Source organism: Lagenorhynchus albirostris, chromosome 1, assembly GCF_949774975.1.
Source record: "Lagenorhynchus albirostris chromosome 1, mLagAlb1.1, whole genome shotgun sequence".
Taxonomy (NCBI): Eukaryota; Metazoa; Chordata; class Mammalia; order Artiodactyla; family Delphinidae; genus Lagenorhynchus; species Lagenorhynchus albirostris.
In genome coordinates, this window is record NC_083095.1 from 26,311,328 (window position 1) to 26,329,930 (window position 18,603).

Sequence of the window (18,603 nt, forward strand, 5' to 3'; positions counted from 1 at the left end):
TAGCATCTAATATATGGGTTGAAGGATTGAGTAAAGACATTTCCACACATCCAAGATGTCAACAATTTTACCTCTCCTGTGCCTTTCTAGCATGAGCTTCTCCCCCACGCCCCACCCCAAAAGGGAAGGACCCAAAAGAGGAAGAGGACAGAGGATCCTACCAGGAGAAAAGTCAAGGGAACATCCAGGAGGAATTGGCAATAGACAAAGAGATTTAACCAAAAATTGTGATATAACCATATTCAGACAATGGGAAGACGGGAAATGTATGTGTGTTGGGATGGTTTGTATAATGGGAACTAACTCTTCATCTTCCATAACAGGAAGTCAAGAAATAATGTAAAATTGCTGTCAGTAAGTATAGCTGTAAAATCATAGTAGTAATTAAGAAGACAAAGGGCTAGAAGAAAGATTTTCTTAAATGGCTAACTCTAGATCATGGAGGGAAAGGGAAAGAATGGATAGGGTCAGGGACCCTTATTTTTCATTATAAGAGTTATACTTTGGGTCTTTTTAAACTATGTGCATACATTATTTTGGTAAAAGTTAAAAATTAATTTAAAATTAATTTGTTCATTGTGTAAAGATGAAATCTAACCTCCAGGGAAAAGCACATCGGGCCCTTTACGATCTGGCCACCTCTGACCAGTCCACTGTGATCTCCCTCCACCTAGGCCCCCGGTTTGTAGGCTCCAGAAAACCACATGGCGCCTCTGGGCCCTCTCATACCTCCCTCTAGCTGAAACCCCTCCTGGCAAACTCTTCCACATCCTCGGAGCCTCGGCACGCATGTGGCCTTTTCAGTGACGCCCTCTTCCCTTCTGTCCCAGGTAGGGTTACATGCCCCTTCCTGTTTGCCCCCATAGGCCTCATCCATCACCCCGCCTGCCACACACATACACACACTGAAAGCAACTAGCTTAATGTTTCATAATCAGGATTTTGCATGCTGTCCTCCCTTCTGAACTGCGTGCTTACCGGGGATACAGATTGTTAGGTCTTTCATTTCTGTATCTCAAGTACAGTGTCTGCCCCCTGAAGCACCCGTTGATCAAGGCAAATAAATTGAAAGCAAGAGTGCCCACCCAGAGAAACCTAGAATTCAACAGTGACCTTCCAGTTGTCAAGTGCAATCCCCTCCCTTGGGCCTTCCCCATCCTGGTCCTTCCGGAAGCAGCAGACACCCATCACACCTCTTAAAACCCACTCTGTTAGATTTCATCTCCCTTCTCTCCAGGGACTCTTGTAACGTCTCTGATCGCTTCTATATTTATTGCATAGAATCTAAGATGCTTTTCATGGTAAGATTGCACCATTATTTTATATACCACCAAGAAAGAGAGGAAAAACATCTGCCAGTCAAAGTACGGCTGTGCTTCCTCGCCACTAGCATTTTCTCTTTTTTTTCCTTATTAAAAGAGCTCTTTGAGACTTATTGATAGATACAGATTTGATCATCCAGCATTCTTGTGGATACATGAAAGGGAAAACATAAGACAAATAAATTGAAGATATTGCTAAAATTTCTCAGAGTGTGACTCTTCTTAATCCTTTCTGATCAAAGTCATTGTTTTTGTGTTTTTCCACAGATCGGTCCTCTTTGCTAACAAAGGAGCTGAGGACGCGGTGCTTCTTGAATGTCCCTTGTTCTCATAGGGGTTTCCTTCCAGGTCACTGGCCCCTTTCTGCAAGTTTTAATGTGCTTGTGAGGGCAGTGACAACCACATACATCTGTCACCTAGCAGACAGTAATCGGCCCAATTCAGAGATGTTACACGGGGGAAATGTGCATCTTAGAACTGACAAAATATGGTATTTCTCAGTCTCCTTTCAAGGCTCTGACCCCTTCCTTTCACCAGGGTCCCTCTTCCTGGCGCCTTATCCCTTGACCCTCTCCTTCAGAGCAGCTTTCCCTAGAACAAGCTCTCCCAGAGGGCCTGTTAACTCAGAGCCTCAGATTCTGCAGGCCTGAAATCTGCATTTCTAACCAGCCCCCTAGTGCAGCCTGTGCTGAGGTGTGGGGACCATACTTTGAGAACCCCTGCCCTAGAGGATCTCATTAGACCCAAAACCCCACTCGGATTTTACTCTTGGGGTCTAGCCCTCCATTTCCAACTGCCCAGGTTAAGGCCTGTGAACTGATCAAACTCAACATGCCTCAGACCTCATCCATTATCCCAACCTCTCCTCCCTGCCCACCCCACTTCCACCAGCAAAATTATTCTTTCTAGGTTTCTCCCCCGCCAATGGCCTGACCATCCTCTAGTAGCCTAAATTAGACATCTAAGAGCCAGTCTCACAATCCAGTTACTATTTTTTTATACTGAAATCACTTTCAAAATCCTAACCTCTCCTTTTAACCCTTCTGCCACTGTTGGGGTTTGGATGCTTCTAAGTGGACTGTTAACTAGATCTCTGAACTGGACTGTTAAAATCGCTGCCTAGTCTGCGGGCCCCTAGACTCTCCCATTTCCAGCCCATCTTCCCTATCACTGCCGGAATTATCTTGCTAAAAGGAGATGTGATTAATTCCCTGCTCAAAAATCTTCAATGGCTTCTCGTTGCCAAGTATAAATAACAAATAACAAATCCTATTTATCTAATGGTTATCATAGGCCAGGCACTAAGCTAAACACTCGACATTCATGTCTCATTTAATTTCTGCAAGAATATCCTGGGAGCGGGAACTATTTATTAGCCCCATCAGTCCCCTTTTACTGACAAGGAAATTAAGGACCAGAGAAACGAAGTAACTTGCCCAACTTGACACAACTACGAAATTGTAAAGTTGGGGTTCTAAGCCAGGTGAGGCAGCCCAAGCAGAAATATTACTCTATACTTTTCCTACCAAGGGCCTGTGAAAACCTTTGACATCCGGTCCCAGCTTCTGTTCCAGCCCCTCACCTATCACTGGTCCCCTCTTGCTGAGCAGAGCACACTCAACTCCTGTGGGCCTCTTCCTGCTGTTCTTTCTACCAAGGATGTTCACTTTCCACTCCAGCTTAAATGTCCCTTCCTCTGGGAAGCCCTCCCTGCTCTGTCTGGCTGTGTCTCACCTGACTTTCACCCTGGCTGTGCCTCTGAAAAGAGGAACTGTGATTTGTTCTTCCTCTCATTGCCTCAGTGCCCGGCAGACAGCAATGTTTTGTGGGTTTAACTGACTCTTTTTATGCATTTGTACAGATGAGGAAACTGAGGCCAGAGGATCCTAGGCCCTGCTCAAGGTCAGCCGGCTGGTGAGTGGCAGGGCTGGGACAGCACTCCACTCCGGGCTCCCACTTACTCCTGGCTTGTCTCTGCATCCCTGTCATAGTCTCTGTCCCCTGGGATCCCAGGCCTCATTCACCAGGACAAAAGGCCTGGAGGTGGTCCAAGGCAGGATAACCCATCAATCATCCCCGCCCCCGCCCCTCTCCCTGGGGAGTTTCCTTCCAAGCCTGCATCGGGGCCCCATGTGACAGAGGGAGCTTGGTGCCAGGGCCTCGTTCTTGCTTGTTCCTCCTCATCTTAAGGAGCTACTCAAGGGGCCCCTGGTGACCTGCAAAGTTGGCCACTTGCCCTGGGAACACAGGGAAGGGGACAGGGCAGTTTTACCCTCTGCACAGCCCCTCATGGCCACGCAGCACGTGTTGTCAACGGCTTCCATCCCACCTAGAAGAAAATCCAAGTGCTGCACTCACCACGGCCTGAGTTTTATCAGCCTCTCAGCCCCGTCTCCTTCCACTTGGCCTTTACTCACTCATAACAGCCACAATGGCCCTCCTTCTGGTCCTGAAACAGATCCGCTGTTTCCCCTGCCTGGAACGCCTGAACTTGCCCTTACCTTGAAAGTCGCCTTCTTAGCACGGCCTTACCTAATCCTCAGACTAAATTAGACCCCCTCTCTCAGCCACTTTGCTCTCATCACTGGTTTTTCTCTTTCACAGTACTCACCTGGGTCTGTCATCATGCCTCTTTGTTATCGTATATACTGTCTGCCTTACCCCCGAGAATACAAGACCACAGAGTAGGGCCCATTGTTCTGTCTTCAGCTCCCAGCACAATGGTTGGGACTCAGTAAAGTATCACCAAAGAACTGAACAAGTGCTTCCTAAGCTCAGATGTAAGGCAGGAGTTTTCCCCCAACACTGTCCTTTAGAAAAGAGGAAGTGGGCTTCCCTGGCGGCACAGTTAAGAATCTGCCTGCCAATGCAGGGGACACGGGTTCGAGCCCCGGTCTGGGAAGATCCCACATGCCGCGGAGCGGCTGGGCCCGTGAGCCATGGCCGCTGAGCCTGCGCATCTAGAGCCCGTGCTCCACAATAAGAGAAGCCACCGCAATGAGAAGCCCGCGCGCTGCAACGAAGAGTAGCCCCGCTCGCCACAACTAGAGAAAGCCCGCGCGCAGCAACGAAGACCCAACGCAGCCAAAAATGAATGAATTAATTAATTAAAAAAAAAAAGAAAGAAGAGGAAGTTGCTTAATATCTGCGTCTTTGTGAAGTCTCTTATCAGAGGTGCTGTGTCAGTCCCTTCATATTGAACAACTGCCTTTTGGGGAGACTCAGTGCCCTGAGAAGACCCCAATCAAGGCTCATCACCAGACTGAATCAGTAACAAAGGCAGAAAGAAATTTAGCCCAAATTTAGTTATTGCTGGGGACATGAACCATAATTAACAAACACTGAGAGTCAAAAGCAGTATGGGGGCTTCCCTGGTGGTGCAGTGGTTGAGAGTCCGCCTGCCGATGCAGGGGACACGGGTTCGTGCCCCGGTCCAGGAAGATCCCACATGCCGCGGAGCGGCTGGGCCCGTGAGCCATGGCCGCTGAGCCTGCGCATTCGGAGCCTGTGCTCCGCAACGGGAGAGGCCACAACAGTGAGAGGCCCGCGTACCGCAAAAAAAAAAAAAGAAGCAGTATGGTACCTGATATGTTGTGGAAACCATGACTATAAATTGACCCAACTATATGAAATAGGTAAACAACAAAGATCTACTGTGTAGCACAGGGAACTCTACTCAATATCTTGTAATAACCTATAAAGAAAAAGAATCTGAAAAAGAATATATATATATACACACACACATATATATGTATAACTGAATCACTTTGCTGTACACTTGAAACTAACACAACACTGTAAATTAATCAAACTTCAATTAAAAAATACTGACACAACTAAAAAAGAACTATCCTAATGGTCTAGGAAATGTACTTAGTGCTCAAAATAAAAATCTGAGGGACAGCAGCACATACATGCTCATATAATCTCCCATAACCAAGATGAAGTGAAGGTGGTGTGCTCTGAAACACTGCACCAAATGATGTGGAAAGTGGCAAAGACACTTTCATCAAAGAGTCATGCGAAACATTTGATAAACCTTGCCTTCCAAAATGTTAAGAAAAAGTTTTTCAAAAATTAATACATGGGGCTTCCCTGGTGGCGCAGTGGTTGAGAGTCCACCTGCTGATGCAGGGGACACGGGTTCGTGCCCTGGTCCGGGAAGATCCCACATGCCACGGAGCGGCTGGGCCCGTGGGCCATGGCCGCTGAGCCTGCGCGTCCAGAGCCTGTGCTCCGCAACGGGAGAGGCCACAACAGTGAGAGGCCCACGTATCGTAAAAAAAAAAAAAAAAAAAAATACATGGTCTTACATAATGTGACTGAAAATATGCAAATTTAACAAAAGGGCATATTGTTGTGCTTTTTGTTTTGTTTTTGGCCACGCAGCTTGCAGTATCTTAGTTCCCCAAACAGGGATCAAACCCATGCCCCCTGCAGTGGAAGCACAGAGTCTTAACCACTGGACCTCCAGGGAAGTCCCAGAAGGGACTTTCTTTTAAGACTGGAGATACTAACAGTATTTAAATGCTGATGGAAAGGAGCCCATGGGGAGTGAGATGATGAAAGAGAGGAGATAATGGGTAGGAAGGTCTCTGGGAAGTGGTGAGGAGATGGATTCCAAGCCTGAGAAAAGCTGAGCCTGGGGTGGGAGCCACCTCTCCCTGCACGAGTGGGTAGCAATGAAGATGTGTACCATCAGTGAATGACAGATGCTGCCGAGAGTGGGCAGGGCTGGTGGCAACAAGCTGAGGGAGCGGCCATCTGAGGGCCTCCACTTTCTCCATGGGACAGGAGAGGAGGCAGGGTGGCTGCTGAGAGAGGGTCAGAGTTTGGGGGTATAGCTTAGCAAAGATCCCCCAGGTGGCTCCCCGAAAGGCCCCCTCGTCACTGCGGTACTCATGACAAAGGTTTTCATTACTGTGGGTCAGCGTCACAGTCCAGAAGCTGGCGCTTAGCCCTATGATCCAGAAGCCTGACCGTGTCAGCCACAGAAAAGGGCTCCATCTCTCAGGGGCTGACTCCCATTGCCCAAATTCAGGGACCAGATGTATAAGCCCAGGATGCCTGCACACTCAAGTATGATAAGAAATTGATCTACCCAGCCAGCATCCTGCCTAACCAGCAAGGTGGCTCCAAGCAGAAGACCAACAGGGTACCCAGATTATAATCAGAAAGATGTTAATCAAATCCACTGAATGTTTAATCACAATAGGCTGTCCCAGGCTGACTCCCTTTACCTCGGGCGGGGACTTTGCCAAAGTCAGCTTTCTTTTTCTGTGCCTCCAGGGCTGATCCATCCTCTTTTTTTTCCATAGATATGCTAGTAAATTCAATCAGGTTGAGGGTGGTTCCTTTGCCATGGAGCCTTTCTGTCCCTTCAGGACTGTGCCTTTTTGTCTATCTCCGAGCTCATCTACTCTGGGTGAGTGTCATAAGCCCCAGCACTGACAGCATAGAATTGGGCAAAGTGTACTGAACACTTAACATGCATTACTAGGCATTGAGGGCTGGTGGACTGCATCTACCTTGTTCAACGCTGAAGTGCAGGGCGGGGGTGGGGGGGGTGTGTGTGTACAAGATTTTACTGTAAAAAGCCAGAAAAGTGTCAATGCTTTCTGCGTGTGGCCAGGTCTCTGACAACTACTCCACCAAAGCACCAAAACAGACAATATGGAAACAAATAGGTGTGGCCCTGTTCTAATACAACTTGATTTACAAAAGCAGGAAGCCGCCGGCAAACTGTACTTTGCCCACCACTCCCATCCCCTCCCCCCATGCACACAGCGCTAGCCCCCCCGCACAGACAAGCACACACTGAGTGCTCGATAAATATTTGTAGGCAAGGAATGGCGGTCTGAGGGCTTTCTCCCCAAGTCTATCGTGACTTCTTTGTTCCCATAAATTTCTTCCCATGTTGACGTAACCACCGAATTGGGCAGATGGAAGGGATCTAAGGAGGGAAGGGGGGGTTGTGAGCTAGCATGATTTTCAGAGCTGTCCAGGCGTTTACTTTGCGAATGGATCATTCTGTGACTAAAGGGCTTTTTAAAGATGGCCTACATACCCTCCTTAATTGGGGAGGTGCTTAGAAGACTGCCCTGGCTGGGCTAAGGCTCTGCCTGCAGCCTCGTGTGCTCTAAGCCTCAGATTCCAGCTTCTTGAGGGCAGGTACCCTGTCTCTTTCTCTCCCTGAAGCACCTTACTCAGGGCAGGGACTAAATTAATGCTCTCTTGGTACTAAACTGACTCTGGGGTTGTCCAGTTGTAGATCATTTGTTTCCTCTTTATATTTTCCCCATTTTTCCAAATTTCCTACAACTATTATGCTCAGAAACAACAAAATCAAAATCTTTGTTAGAAGAAAACCAAAGAATTGATAAGATAACCAGAGCAATCCGTCAGCCTTAGAGTTCACTGGTCCCTGTTTCAGATAGAGACCTTTCTGGTTGGAAATGAGTAACTCTTCTTGTGACAAAGAAACGAGAGTACTTCAGTTCTGATCGCAATAAAGCCTGCTGTTTGTCTTTGGACTTCTAGGAAGAGATGTTTATCCTTTACATGGTAGCAAATAACTAAGACTATTTACAAATCCTTCCTCTGGGCTCTTTATTTATTTATTAAAAATAATTTTTTTTTGGCTGTGTTGGGTCTTCGTTGCTGTGCGCGGGCTTTCTCGAGCTGCGGCAAGCGGGGGCTACTCTTGGTTGCGGTGCGCGGGCGTCTCATTGCGGTGGCTTCTCTTGTTGCGGAGCACGGGCTCTAGGCACACGGGCTTCAGTAGTTGTGGCATGTGGGCTCAGTAGTTGTGGCTCGCGGGCTCTAGAGTGCAGGCTCGGTAGCTGTGGCGCACGGGCTTAGTTGCTCCACGGCATGTGGGATCTTCCCAGACCAGGGCTCGAACCCGTGTCCCCTGCATTGGCAGGCGGATTCTTAACCACTGCGCTGCAAGGGAAGTCCCTTCCTGTGGGCTCTTGACTTGCAGAGGATGTTGTCAGCACCCAGGCCGCTGTTGAGGGTGTAGTAAGGTTCCTGAGTCTACACCAGGCTCTGCTTTCAGAAAATTTAATCCAGAACTCTCCAGCACATTTAAGAATATGGACAGAAGAAAATGTAACTGTCTCTTAAACAGCAATTTTTCAAAAACCGCTCTCCGAGAGTCTAAAATGGTGGCAATCTTACCAAGATCACTTCCCAATTTGGAAAGAAAAACACTGTTATTTCAGTAGCTTAAATTGGTTTAAACATCTCATGTTTATTTGTCAAATATCCAATGATACTGATTGGATATTGGACTGGAGGTTTTCAACCCTGGTTGAGGCAGGATACTGGGAATTAATGCAGTGCTTTTGACATCTAGAGATTCCAGGGCCTCCTCCCAGACTGGAGAATGTGAAGCTGGCAGGGACCGGGATGCATCCGTTCACTGTGCTGAGGGCTAGCACGGTTCCTGATACAAAAGTGCTCAATCAATATTTGCTGAGAGAAGTTGGTATCATGACTCCTTTGGGGAAAGGTCTAGGGAACTGGGGCCTAGGGTTTTAGGAAAACTTACTCTTTACTGTCTTATTCCTTCGTACTGTTTGAATTTTTACCATGTTTATATTTTTTTAAAGGGTTCACTTAATGAATAAATTTATCTGTAACTAAAGTAGCTAAAATAGTTTAAATCCTGTTAAGTCAAAATAGTGATCGTACTGTTTCATTTAAATGTACGTTAATTACAAAGGCCTGCTCTGGAAGATAAAACAAATTTGGTCTGTTGTCTTAATAATATGTCCTAAGCGATGTTGCGAAAGTGAAAATAATAATTGCAAACATTTATTTAGCGCTTACTAAGTGCCAGGCAAAAGCATGAGTGCTTTATAGCCATTAATGCACTTAAGCCTGTTTTAGCAGCTCTATGTGAGGTAGGCATGACATCATCGCACCTTACCCAAGAGCAAACTGAAGCAGAGAGAGAAACTGAGGCAGGCCCCAAAGGCATTGAGCTATAAGGTAAGGGATGGAGCTGTGTGACCCAGGAGCCCGCCTGGCAGTTTGGCCAGGACACCACACCATCTCAACTAATACATAGAACTGGAAACATAGCCAATCCTAGCGCCCTCAATTAGTTTAATAAATAACTCGTCACAAGAAATTGAAACAAATATTCGCTGAATGAACAGGCCAAGAATCACCCCAGGGAAGCTCAGCCTGCCTCTTCCAAAAGTGAAATAGGGGAGTGGCGGAAGGGAGGACACCCTCGGACCGCCGGGCAGGACAGGGACAGGATTGGCACCCCTGGATTTCCTCCAGTCTGGTTTGCAGTTTCTGTCCCCAGGGGTCGGCATCTGCTCATCTCAGTGACCTCCACAAGCAGGGCTTTTGGTCTATCCTAGCGTCAGGCTGGACGGGAGGGAACGCATGAAGCAAGTGCCCCACGCGTGACCTACTGTAGAAAGAATCTTGGCTGGCATGCCCAGCCATTCCTCTGCGCTGCGCCCTGTGCCATGACCTTCATAACAGCCCTGTGAGGGCGGACCCATTGTTATCCCCAATTTGCGCAGGACTGACTTCCTCAGAGTGAGTACCCACCGAGAGAGACAGCCACCTCATGGCTTTTGGAACATGACTCAGCTGATATGCACATGCCCTCAAAGAGCGGCCCCACGGGGATGGGACAGGATGAGTAGTCAGGGGGAGAGTTCCCTTTGCTCTGTGGCCCTGACAGTTTCATGATGAAGAAAATAGTCACATTCCATTTGTGCAATTAAAAAAGATAAAACCAAAAGGAGAGACCCATTACAGTTCAAGAGGTCTGGAGTTGCAGGGCAAATAGGGCTTTTTCTCCAAAAAATTCAGCTTTCTAGAGACAGTCATTTGACAGCGTTCCCCATCCTAGCGAGAGAGACACCTGTGCTAAGGCATTTGTGTGGATTTTCTTTGGGTCTTCTGGGGCTCCCTGTGGGGGTGCATGCCATTTCAACAAAAGCCTGGGACTTAGAACCCTTGTCCAGAATCCCAAAATGAGAAAACCTGGGATACAGAGAAGGGAGCCTCCAGAACTCGGGCTCCAGTGGCTCCCAGACCCAAGCTGGCAGCTCGCGAGAATCACCCGGTTCCCTGCCGGGCCCGCACCCCGCCTGGGCCCACCCTGCTGCCACGCACCTTGGATGGTCCTCTTGAAGAAAGCCTTGCAGGCCTCGCAGGAGGCCACACCGTAGTGGTAGCCGGAGGCGATGTCCCCGCACACGAGGCACAGGCGCTTGGGGATGGCGTTGAGCATGTACTCGCACTTGATGGCCGAATCCTCCATGATGCCGCCGGCACAGTCCTCGTAGCCCTTGCGGCAGGGGGTGCCTCCCAGCCCGGCGCCCGCGAACATGGGCGGCGAGTCCAGACCGTTGGCGTGGGCGCCCAGGGCCAGGCCGAAGCCGCCGCTGGCGTCGGACGAGCCGCTGGGGCTGTGGTGGCTGAGGGCATCGATGCCCGAGGACGGGCTGGATGGCTCGGTCTTGATGAAGGAGCCGCAGCTGGAGACCAGGTGCCGGTCGTCTGCGGACATCCTGTTCAGCAGCCTGGGGACACAGAGCGCAGGAGTCAGCTCGGAGAGGGTGCGGTGGGTGTGACGCTGTCCCCAGGAATTAGCTTTGGGCTCCGGGCACCGGGTGGGCGGGGTGGCTGGGAGGGGCCCTACATTAAGGCATCGGTGAGATAAAATGCTGGCCGAGAAGGTCAATTGGGCTGAAAAAGGGCACAGCCCAGAGCAAGTTTCTGGCATTACCCACCAGAACCTTCTGAGTCCTCCAAACAAAAACGACATTTTGATCGATCAATAAACTTCAGATGAGGCCCCCCAGTCCTTTGCAAGTTGCTGGTCTGAGGGTGACAAAAGTGGTAATAATTCAGCCAAAATATCTGGCCAACCTTCTGGCACAACAATAATACATTTGAAAGTCCAGGGGTGCCAGACACCCTCAGTACAATGACCTGATGACCCGCTTCACCTGAGCCCCGGGGGCAGCAGGTAAGCCCGAGCGTGGAGCTTCCCATAAATGCCACCATCGCTGAGATTGGGACCAGAGACGCCAAGCCACCTGGCCAGGGCAAGAGGCAGGGCTTGTGGCCAAGGCGTCCGCCCAACTGGCTGCCCTCCGGGTTTTGCCTCTGGCCCAGGGCACGTCTGGTGGGCGGCCCCCAGGCCCCCTCTTTCATTCCTCTTCACAGCCCCGATCCGGCTGGCCTCCCCCTCAAGAGACTGTGCCTCAATCATGCAGCATGAGGAGGCCTTCCAACCCCAACTCCGCGCATCCCCCCGCTGTTTCTTAACTCAAACTTCAACCTCTAAGGTCCCTGCCTCACTGTAGAGTCAAGGGAGCGTTAACAGTGAGGCAGGATCACGAGGAAGGGTCATAAGACAGTTCCCAAAACGAAACGCCCTCCCCCCAGAACCATGCTGAGAGGGTGAGAAGGCAAAGTGCGACCCTCACACATCCTAGCTCCCAGGATGAGGGGAGGGGCTTCTCTCCCACGTGAGCAAGGAGAGGGAAGGGCCGGGAAATGCATTCAGGAAAGCCCAGCTGCAGTCCTTGCCCAAGAGCTCTGGGCCAGCCAGGCCCTGGAGTCGGGAGGCTGGGTCTGGGTTCATCTGTCCATGTCCTGGCCTGGCTGGGTGGAGGTAAAGAGGAGGGCAAGGCGGATGCCTAAGGAGCAGGTGAAAGTTAATAGGGAAGGGTCCTGCAAAGGTTCGATCCCTGGTCTGGGAAGATCCCACATGCTGCGGAGCAACTAAGCCCGTGCGCCGCAACTACTGAGCCTGCGCTCTAGAGTCCGGGAGCCACAACTACTGAGCCCGCGTGCCGCAACTACTGAAGCCCGCGCGGCTAGAGCCCGTGCTCCGCAACGAGAAGCCACCGCGATGAGAAGCCCGCGCACCGCAACGAAGAGTAGCCCCCACTTGCCACAACTAGAGAAAGCCCGCGTGCAGCAACGAAGACCCAACACAACCAAAAATAAATAAATAAATAAAATTGATTCTTTAAAAAAAAAAAAAAGAGAGGGAAGTGTCCTGGAGAACGGAAAGGGCTGGAGAGGGTGGCAGTACAGCCCCATTCATCGGAAGATGGCCCCAGTGGGGAGGGAGGGAGTGTCCCAGTGCTGGAGGGCCCACTGGGGAAGCAGCCACAGTCCAACGATGCTCAGAGGTAGCCTCTGTTTTCTGAGCAGATCACTGGGGAAAGGATTATTCACCATGTGGGGAAAGGCCTGTCTTATCACACCCAAAAAGCCCACCCTCCCAAGAAAACGTTGGCCACACACTTGCACCGCCAAAAGCAATCTTATGATGGGGAGGGGCCTCCACTGTCCCTGGTCCCACCAGTGATTTCATAGTCAATACCCCTCCCAGGGCACTGTCCCATCCATCTACACTTGAACATGTCCGGAGGCAGGGAACACATTGCCCCGCAGACAGTTCTAATCAGAAGCTGGGAGCTGCTTCTGATAAAAAGATAAAAGATACCTATAAGGATCCTACTGTCAAGAAGTTTATTATCTACTGGAATGTAGTGTTTGAAGATAGAGGCTCCCAGGTCTGTTCTGTTCCAAACTGAATATTCCTGAGTCTTCTGAGACACCTCTCCTACTAGCCGATCCCTTACATTGGCAGAGGGTACCACACTGAAAGTCTTCTCTGGTGGTTTTTTTTTTTTTTTTACATCTCTGGCTGGTGCCCTGTCATGTCCCCAGCCTCCACAAGGCTACCTGCCACCCCTCCATCCACCAGAGGCTCCCTGGTGTGTTCTCAGGAAATGCCATTGGCCTGAGAAACACAAATGCACCTGTGGGTTAACTCCCCACAGTGCCTTGTGCTGGGCCTGCAGGGAGAGCGGACCAGGTGCTCTTACATTTGTAATCCCCTCCTCCTGCTGCTTTAGGCTCTGCAGTGCCCAGGAACATCCCAGGCCCACTGTGACAAACACTGCAGGACAAGGCAGCTCCCAGACCCAAGCCCCCCATCCCACTCCTCTCCCAGGCTGTGAGCGCCCCTGAGATTTCAGGAGATACACTTGATATAAGCAGTAATGATAGCATCTGCTATTTAGTGAGCACGTGTTATATGCCACCCGCTTCAGATCTGTCCCTTGGACGGATGAGAAGCTTGTGCCCTGAGAGACGCAGCTGGGGAGCCCTACAGCCATGCCTGGTGGACAGCAGGACACAGTTTCCCCAGCTGTCTTCTCCAGACTCACGGCTCAGCCAGCCCTGAAGGACACTCAGGGCAGGCAGTGGTTTCATACCCTAAGCCACAGGTCTCCCCTCCTGCCTCTCTCCTTATTGGTTCAAAGCCTTCTTTAGTGACCGCTGCCCCCAGGCCCTGGTCAGAGACTCTAGGACCGAGAAGGAAGCAAACTTGACCCTGGCCTCAGCGTTGGCACAGAAATCCACCTACTGGTTTAGTGCCTGAGCCCCAGCTGAGGAGGGTCTGATGATTTCATCCCTGCAGGTGTCTCACTTCTGTGACCATTATTTTGGCCCCTAGAATGTCTTTTCCAGGGTGAGTCAACAAGTACTTCGGGCACCTACCATGTGCCAAGTGCTGGCCAGACAGCAGGACGTGACCAGCGCAGCCCATGATGTCAAGAAGCTCATCCTCTCACCGGAAGGACGGACACAAAAGAAACACACGTGTGCAGAGCGCCAGCAAGGCAGGGGCTGGGGGTGTGGAACACGACACCGACAGGGCTCCCTCCGCCCCCCCCCCGCCATGCCCCTTTGGTCTGGCTTCATTCATTCACTCATTCATTCATATTTGCCTTCATTTTCCCTCCAGGAAACCTGCCCCTCCCTCCACCCATCCTTGACCTCCTGGACATTGTTCCTTTACTCAAAAGCAAAATTTAAAGGAAGGACAGAGGGAAAGAAGTCCAAGAAGAGGGCAGAGAAGAAATGGCCAGAGGAGCTGGAGGAGAAGAGAGAGAGTCGTGGACATGCAGTGAGGACAGCCATCGCGAGGGAGGTGGCGGCACGTCACGTGCAGCCACAAAGTCAGGTGAAGTCAGGAGTGCAGTGTCCCCTGCAGTGAACAGTCAGGATGGGGCTGGTCAGAGCAGTATCACGCATGGGGGGATGGGAGCCACAGGGCCGGGTCTGCAGGAGGCATTGAACAGCAGACAATCCTTTCAGGGAGTTTGGCCATGTCTGGCTGAGCCGGGCAGAGGAGGGAGTAGGGGTGGCGTCCTCCTTGCTCACCTGTAGGCAGCACCATCCCCTTGAACTTAGGGGCGGTGGTGCGGCAGGGAAGGAATGTTTTTGTTGTTATTGTCCGTAATTTATCAGCCTCTTTGATGAGGAGGGGGTGTGTCAAGAATGTAAGGAATTTAAAAATTACTTTCCAGTTTGCCCTGGGCAATCGTGATCCCACCTACTGACCCCGTATAATTATCCATCGCTCCCCATTACTCCCCAGAGGAGGCAATGAATTCTATGGTGACTCCATATTACCATGCTAATGGTAAAGAGCAAATCAAGATGGAAAGATTGCAATTACAAAAGATTTTTCTCAAATTCCAGTCCAATCTTCATCAGAGTCAGCCAACGTGCTGGGTTGAACAGGTAGCTTCCTGGACCCAACCTCACCCCAGTCATATTCTGGACACTCAGCCCTGCAGGAGGGGCCCAGAAATCTGCATTTAAAAAAAATTTTTTTAATTTATTTATTTTAGGCTGTGTTGGGTCTTCGTTGCTGTGCACGGGCGTTGCATTGCGGTGGCTTCTCTTGTTGAGGAGCACGGGCTCTAAGGCGCATGGGCTTCAGTAGTTGTGGCTTGCGAGCTCTAGAGCGCAGGCTCAGTAGTTGTGGCGCACGGGCTTAGTTGCTCCACGGCCTGGGGGAATCTTCCCAGACCAGGGCTTGAACCCATGTCCCCTGCATTGGCAGGCGGATTCTTAACCACCCGCGCCACCAGGGAAGCCCCTGCATTTTTGGTTTTGCTTATTGCTTTGCTTTCAGCACCCAGATGTGAATCTTAGGGGAGTCAAGTTTGAATCCTACAGGAATAACACATGCAGTCAGGGGACCTGGTGGGAGTTTGCAAGGTATCTGGATGCCCTGGAAGAGAAGAGAAATGAGCCAAAGCAGTAAGAGGGGGAGGGAGGGTTGGCTGTGCAGAGGGGAAGTTTGGAGGTGGCCTCCCTTGCCCCCCACGTGGCCTCTCCTCACTCTGTGAAATGGGAGGTGAGGTCAGGAGATCTAGGAAAAGGAAGAAAGTTTGCAACAGCAACTGTGGGAGGAGGAGAGAACACAAATCAGGGGCGTAAAGCTTTACCAGGCCCCTTAACTCACTCTGCAGGGGCAGCAACACAGGGGAGCTTTGATCTGCGTTTCTCAGCCCGGGCACTGCTGACATTTGGGGCCAGTAATTCTTCACTGTGGGCCATCCTGCGCGCTGCAGGACGTTTAGCAGCACCCCTGCCCTTTACCCACTAGAAGCCAGTAGCACCCCCAGCCCCAGATATGACAACCCAAACCTTCTCCAGACACTGTCAGATGCTCCCCGGGGGGCAAAATCGCCACCAGTTGAGAACCACTGACTTGGACGTTGGCGGGAAAGGGGTAGGCACAGGGCCCGGGAGCTGAAGCGTGGGCACATGGTGTAGTTTGGGGCTAGAGTGATGTCACAAAGAGAGGAATTGGGAGAAAACGGAGCACCCAAGAGCATGGGGGTTTCCAGGCGGGGGAGGCTGAGGTACGGCAGGAGGAAGGAGCAGGACAGCTGCCAGGATGGGAGATTGGGTCAGGGAAGATCTCAGAGGTGGAGCCTGGATGCCAAGGCCCAGGAGGATGTGGCCACTGGGTAGGTGGCTAGGATGGGCAGCAGGCAGAGCACAGCCTAGGGGTGAAGGGGAGGTGGCTAACACTTGTGCTCTGGGGAGGAGAGGGTCATGTCGAGTCCATCATCTGTGGTTGGCTGGGTCCCAGTTCCCAACTGGTCGATGACTATTGACTTTACAGGAGGGGACCGCTGCCCCATCTGAGCCGCCTGTGAAAGAGCAGTAGTCAGTGGTCGAAGCCCCTCGAGGCATCATTTTCCCTCTGATCCATCTCGTAACAGGAGCACAGCCAGAGCTGCCCTGGCCTCAATGTCACCACCATCTGATTAATGTGGGTCCCCTCCCCCACCTAGGCCTGCCCCTCTTAGCGTCCAGTGTGGGACCCTTACCCCAGAGCGGCCTGACCTCCAGGGACGCCTGAGCTTACTGGGGACTCTCTGCCTCTGCTGGACATCACCTTGCTGGACAGTGAAGTGGGTTGAAGTTTTTCTGAATACAACAGAATCTTGGAAGTTCTGAAGGAAACCCAAACTCTTCAGCTATTTAGCCACGGACCTCTAGAGGAAGAGAAACTCCAGGATATCAGCAAGAGACAGTCATAAATCTTTAGGTTGGAACAACTATACTGCAATACATTTTTTTTAATAAAAAGAAATAAAAATAAAAAATTTTTAAAATGAAAATCTGATCTGGAATCCCAGGGATCTACCCCCCTCAAGGCTACCTACTGGTGGGCAGGCAGCAGAAGAGAAGCTTCTGGAGGAACAGAGGCTCCTGGAGGGAAGAGGGATGTGATGGTCTGATTAGGGCCTGGCTTGTTGTCGTCTACTGAGTAGAGTCCACCCTACAACACGCCAGAAGCCGGATCACATGCAGAGGGGCTGCCCTCACAGCCGCCTTTTGGCTCTGTGCTGGGGTTGCCCCTGTAACAGCAGAAACAAGCCACTGAGTCACTTAACGGTTAAGAGCCATCACTCTGACGTCGGATGAGCACCGCAGTTCACAGTAGCTGCTGACTTTGCGTTAAACAGGTCACCCTCTCTGGGCCTCAGGGTCCTCATCTGTGAAATGGGCTCCACCACAGCACCTCCTTCCTAGGGTTGTTCTGGGCGAGCAGGGGCTAATGCAGGCAAAACGTTTAGAACGTGCTAGAGCCCAGCAAGCTCTCAGGGGACAGTGGCTGCTGTTGTGATTCTCCCAGGAAGCCCTTTCCAGAAAATCCGGCAGCTGGCGGCGGCCTGTGGTTAAACCTAGCAAAGCTCTTCCCTCGGCCAAGTATAATGATTCCACAAGGAACCTGCCATTTACCAGGAAAGAAAGTAGCAGATTAGGTGAATTAAGAGGATAAATAAGCCTGAAATGGGAATCCACTCTGCAGAAGAAAAATGGTTTTCGTACACTTGAGAAACTCTTACGTACATTTCCATGATTAATTTGCTAACCAGGGGCCACTGAGCTATTCATTAAGGCAGACCTTCAGACCCTCCAGCAAGGCTTTATTTGTTATGAATCAGCCCCTCAGGCACCTGAAAGTAACACAGCTAAACTTCCTTTAAAAATATTATTAGACAATGCACAATGGGCCTTTAATGGACATGTAGGATGCGGGGGACCATATGGCTAAATTGACAAGGTCCCAGTATTCCTGTTGGGACACGGATCCATTGGTACTTATTACACGGGAGGGAGGGAAGAGAGGAGGGAAGGAGGAAGGGAAGGGAGGGGGAAGGAAGGAGTGGGAATGGGAAGCCAGTGATGAAAAGTATTACTAACCAAGGATTATAATTAATCCAATTCCATGCATCTGAGTCTATTTGTTATATATTCTCTCCTTAAACTCAGATATTTCTTTAATTCAAATTGACCTTCCCTCGGAGTGGTCTGAATCACCTGTTTTAATAAACAGTGTTTTTATCACTCCTTGTGAAATCCTGCAATGAGTATCTTTCATCAGTGGATCTATTTTTCTGGACAGACAGAGCACAGAGGGAGTCAGTGAATCATAAGTGCTCAGAGATTCTCCTGCCTGGCCTGGTGGCTTTCAGATGAGGAGCTGAAGGCCCTAGAAGTCGTGACTCACTCAGAGACACTAACTAGAGAGCCAGGCTGGCTGGGGGCTGGCTGGGGGCTGGCTAGGGGTGTAGAGGCACGGTGGGTAGGTGACCTGCGCAGGGGAGCAGGTTGACTCAGCCCACCTGCTACCCTCCATCACCACGTCACTACCACAGCACCGGTCCTGTGCTGGTTCGATTTTGTCTGGTCTCCTCAGGAATACTTTCCTCATTCTTTCTTTCTCTCTGTCCCCTCAGGGGACGCTCTGGGACTTAAGACTACAAAATGACCTGATAGCAAACTGGCTTCAGTGAGAGCTGCCTCCCCCTGTACGCCAGAACTCAGGCAAAAATCTGTAATTAAGCATCTTGTCGTTAGAAAGATTAGTCAAAACCAGGTTGATCCCAGACAACTG

At 50.6% G+C, this 18,603-nt stretch overlaps 1 protein-coding gene across 2 annotated transcripts in view; it reads right to left on the reverse strand.

Moving 5' to 3' along the window:
• Nucleotides 1-18,603, reverse strand: part of ESRRB (estrogen related receptor beta) — a 170,576-nt gene that overhangs the window by 40,628 nt on the left and 111,345 nt on the right. For both annotated transcript variants that reach the window (XM_060131692.1, XM_060131619.1), the window contains exon 2: nucleotides 10,473-10,882. In XM_060131692.1, the coding sequence (XP_059987675.1) occupies nucleotides 10,473-10,882 (410 nt within the window). The remainder of the gene's footprint in view (nucleotides 1-10,472; nucleotides 10,883-18,603) is intronic.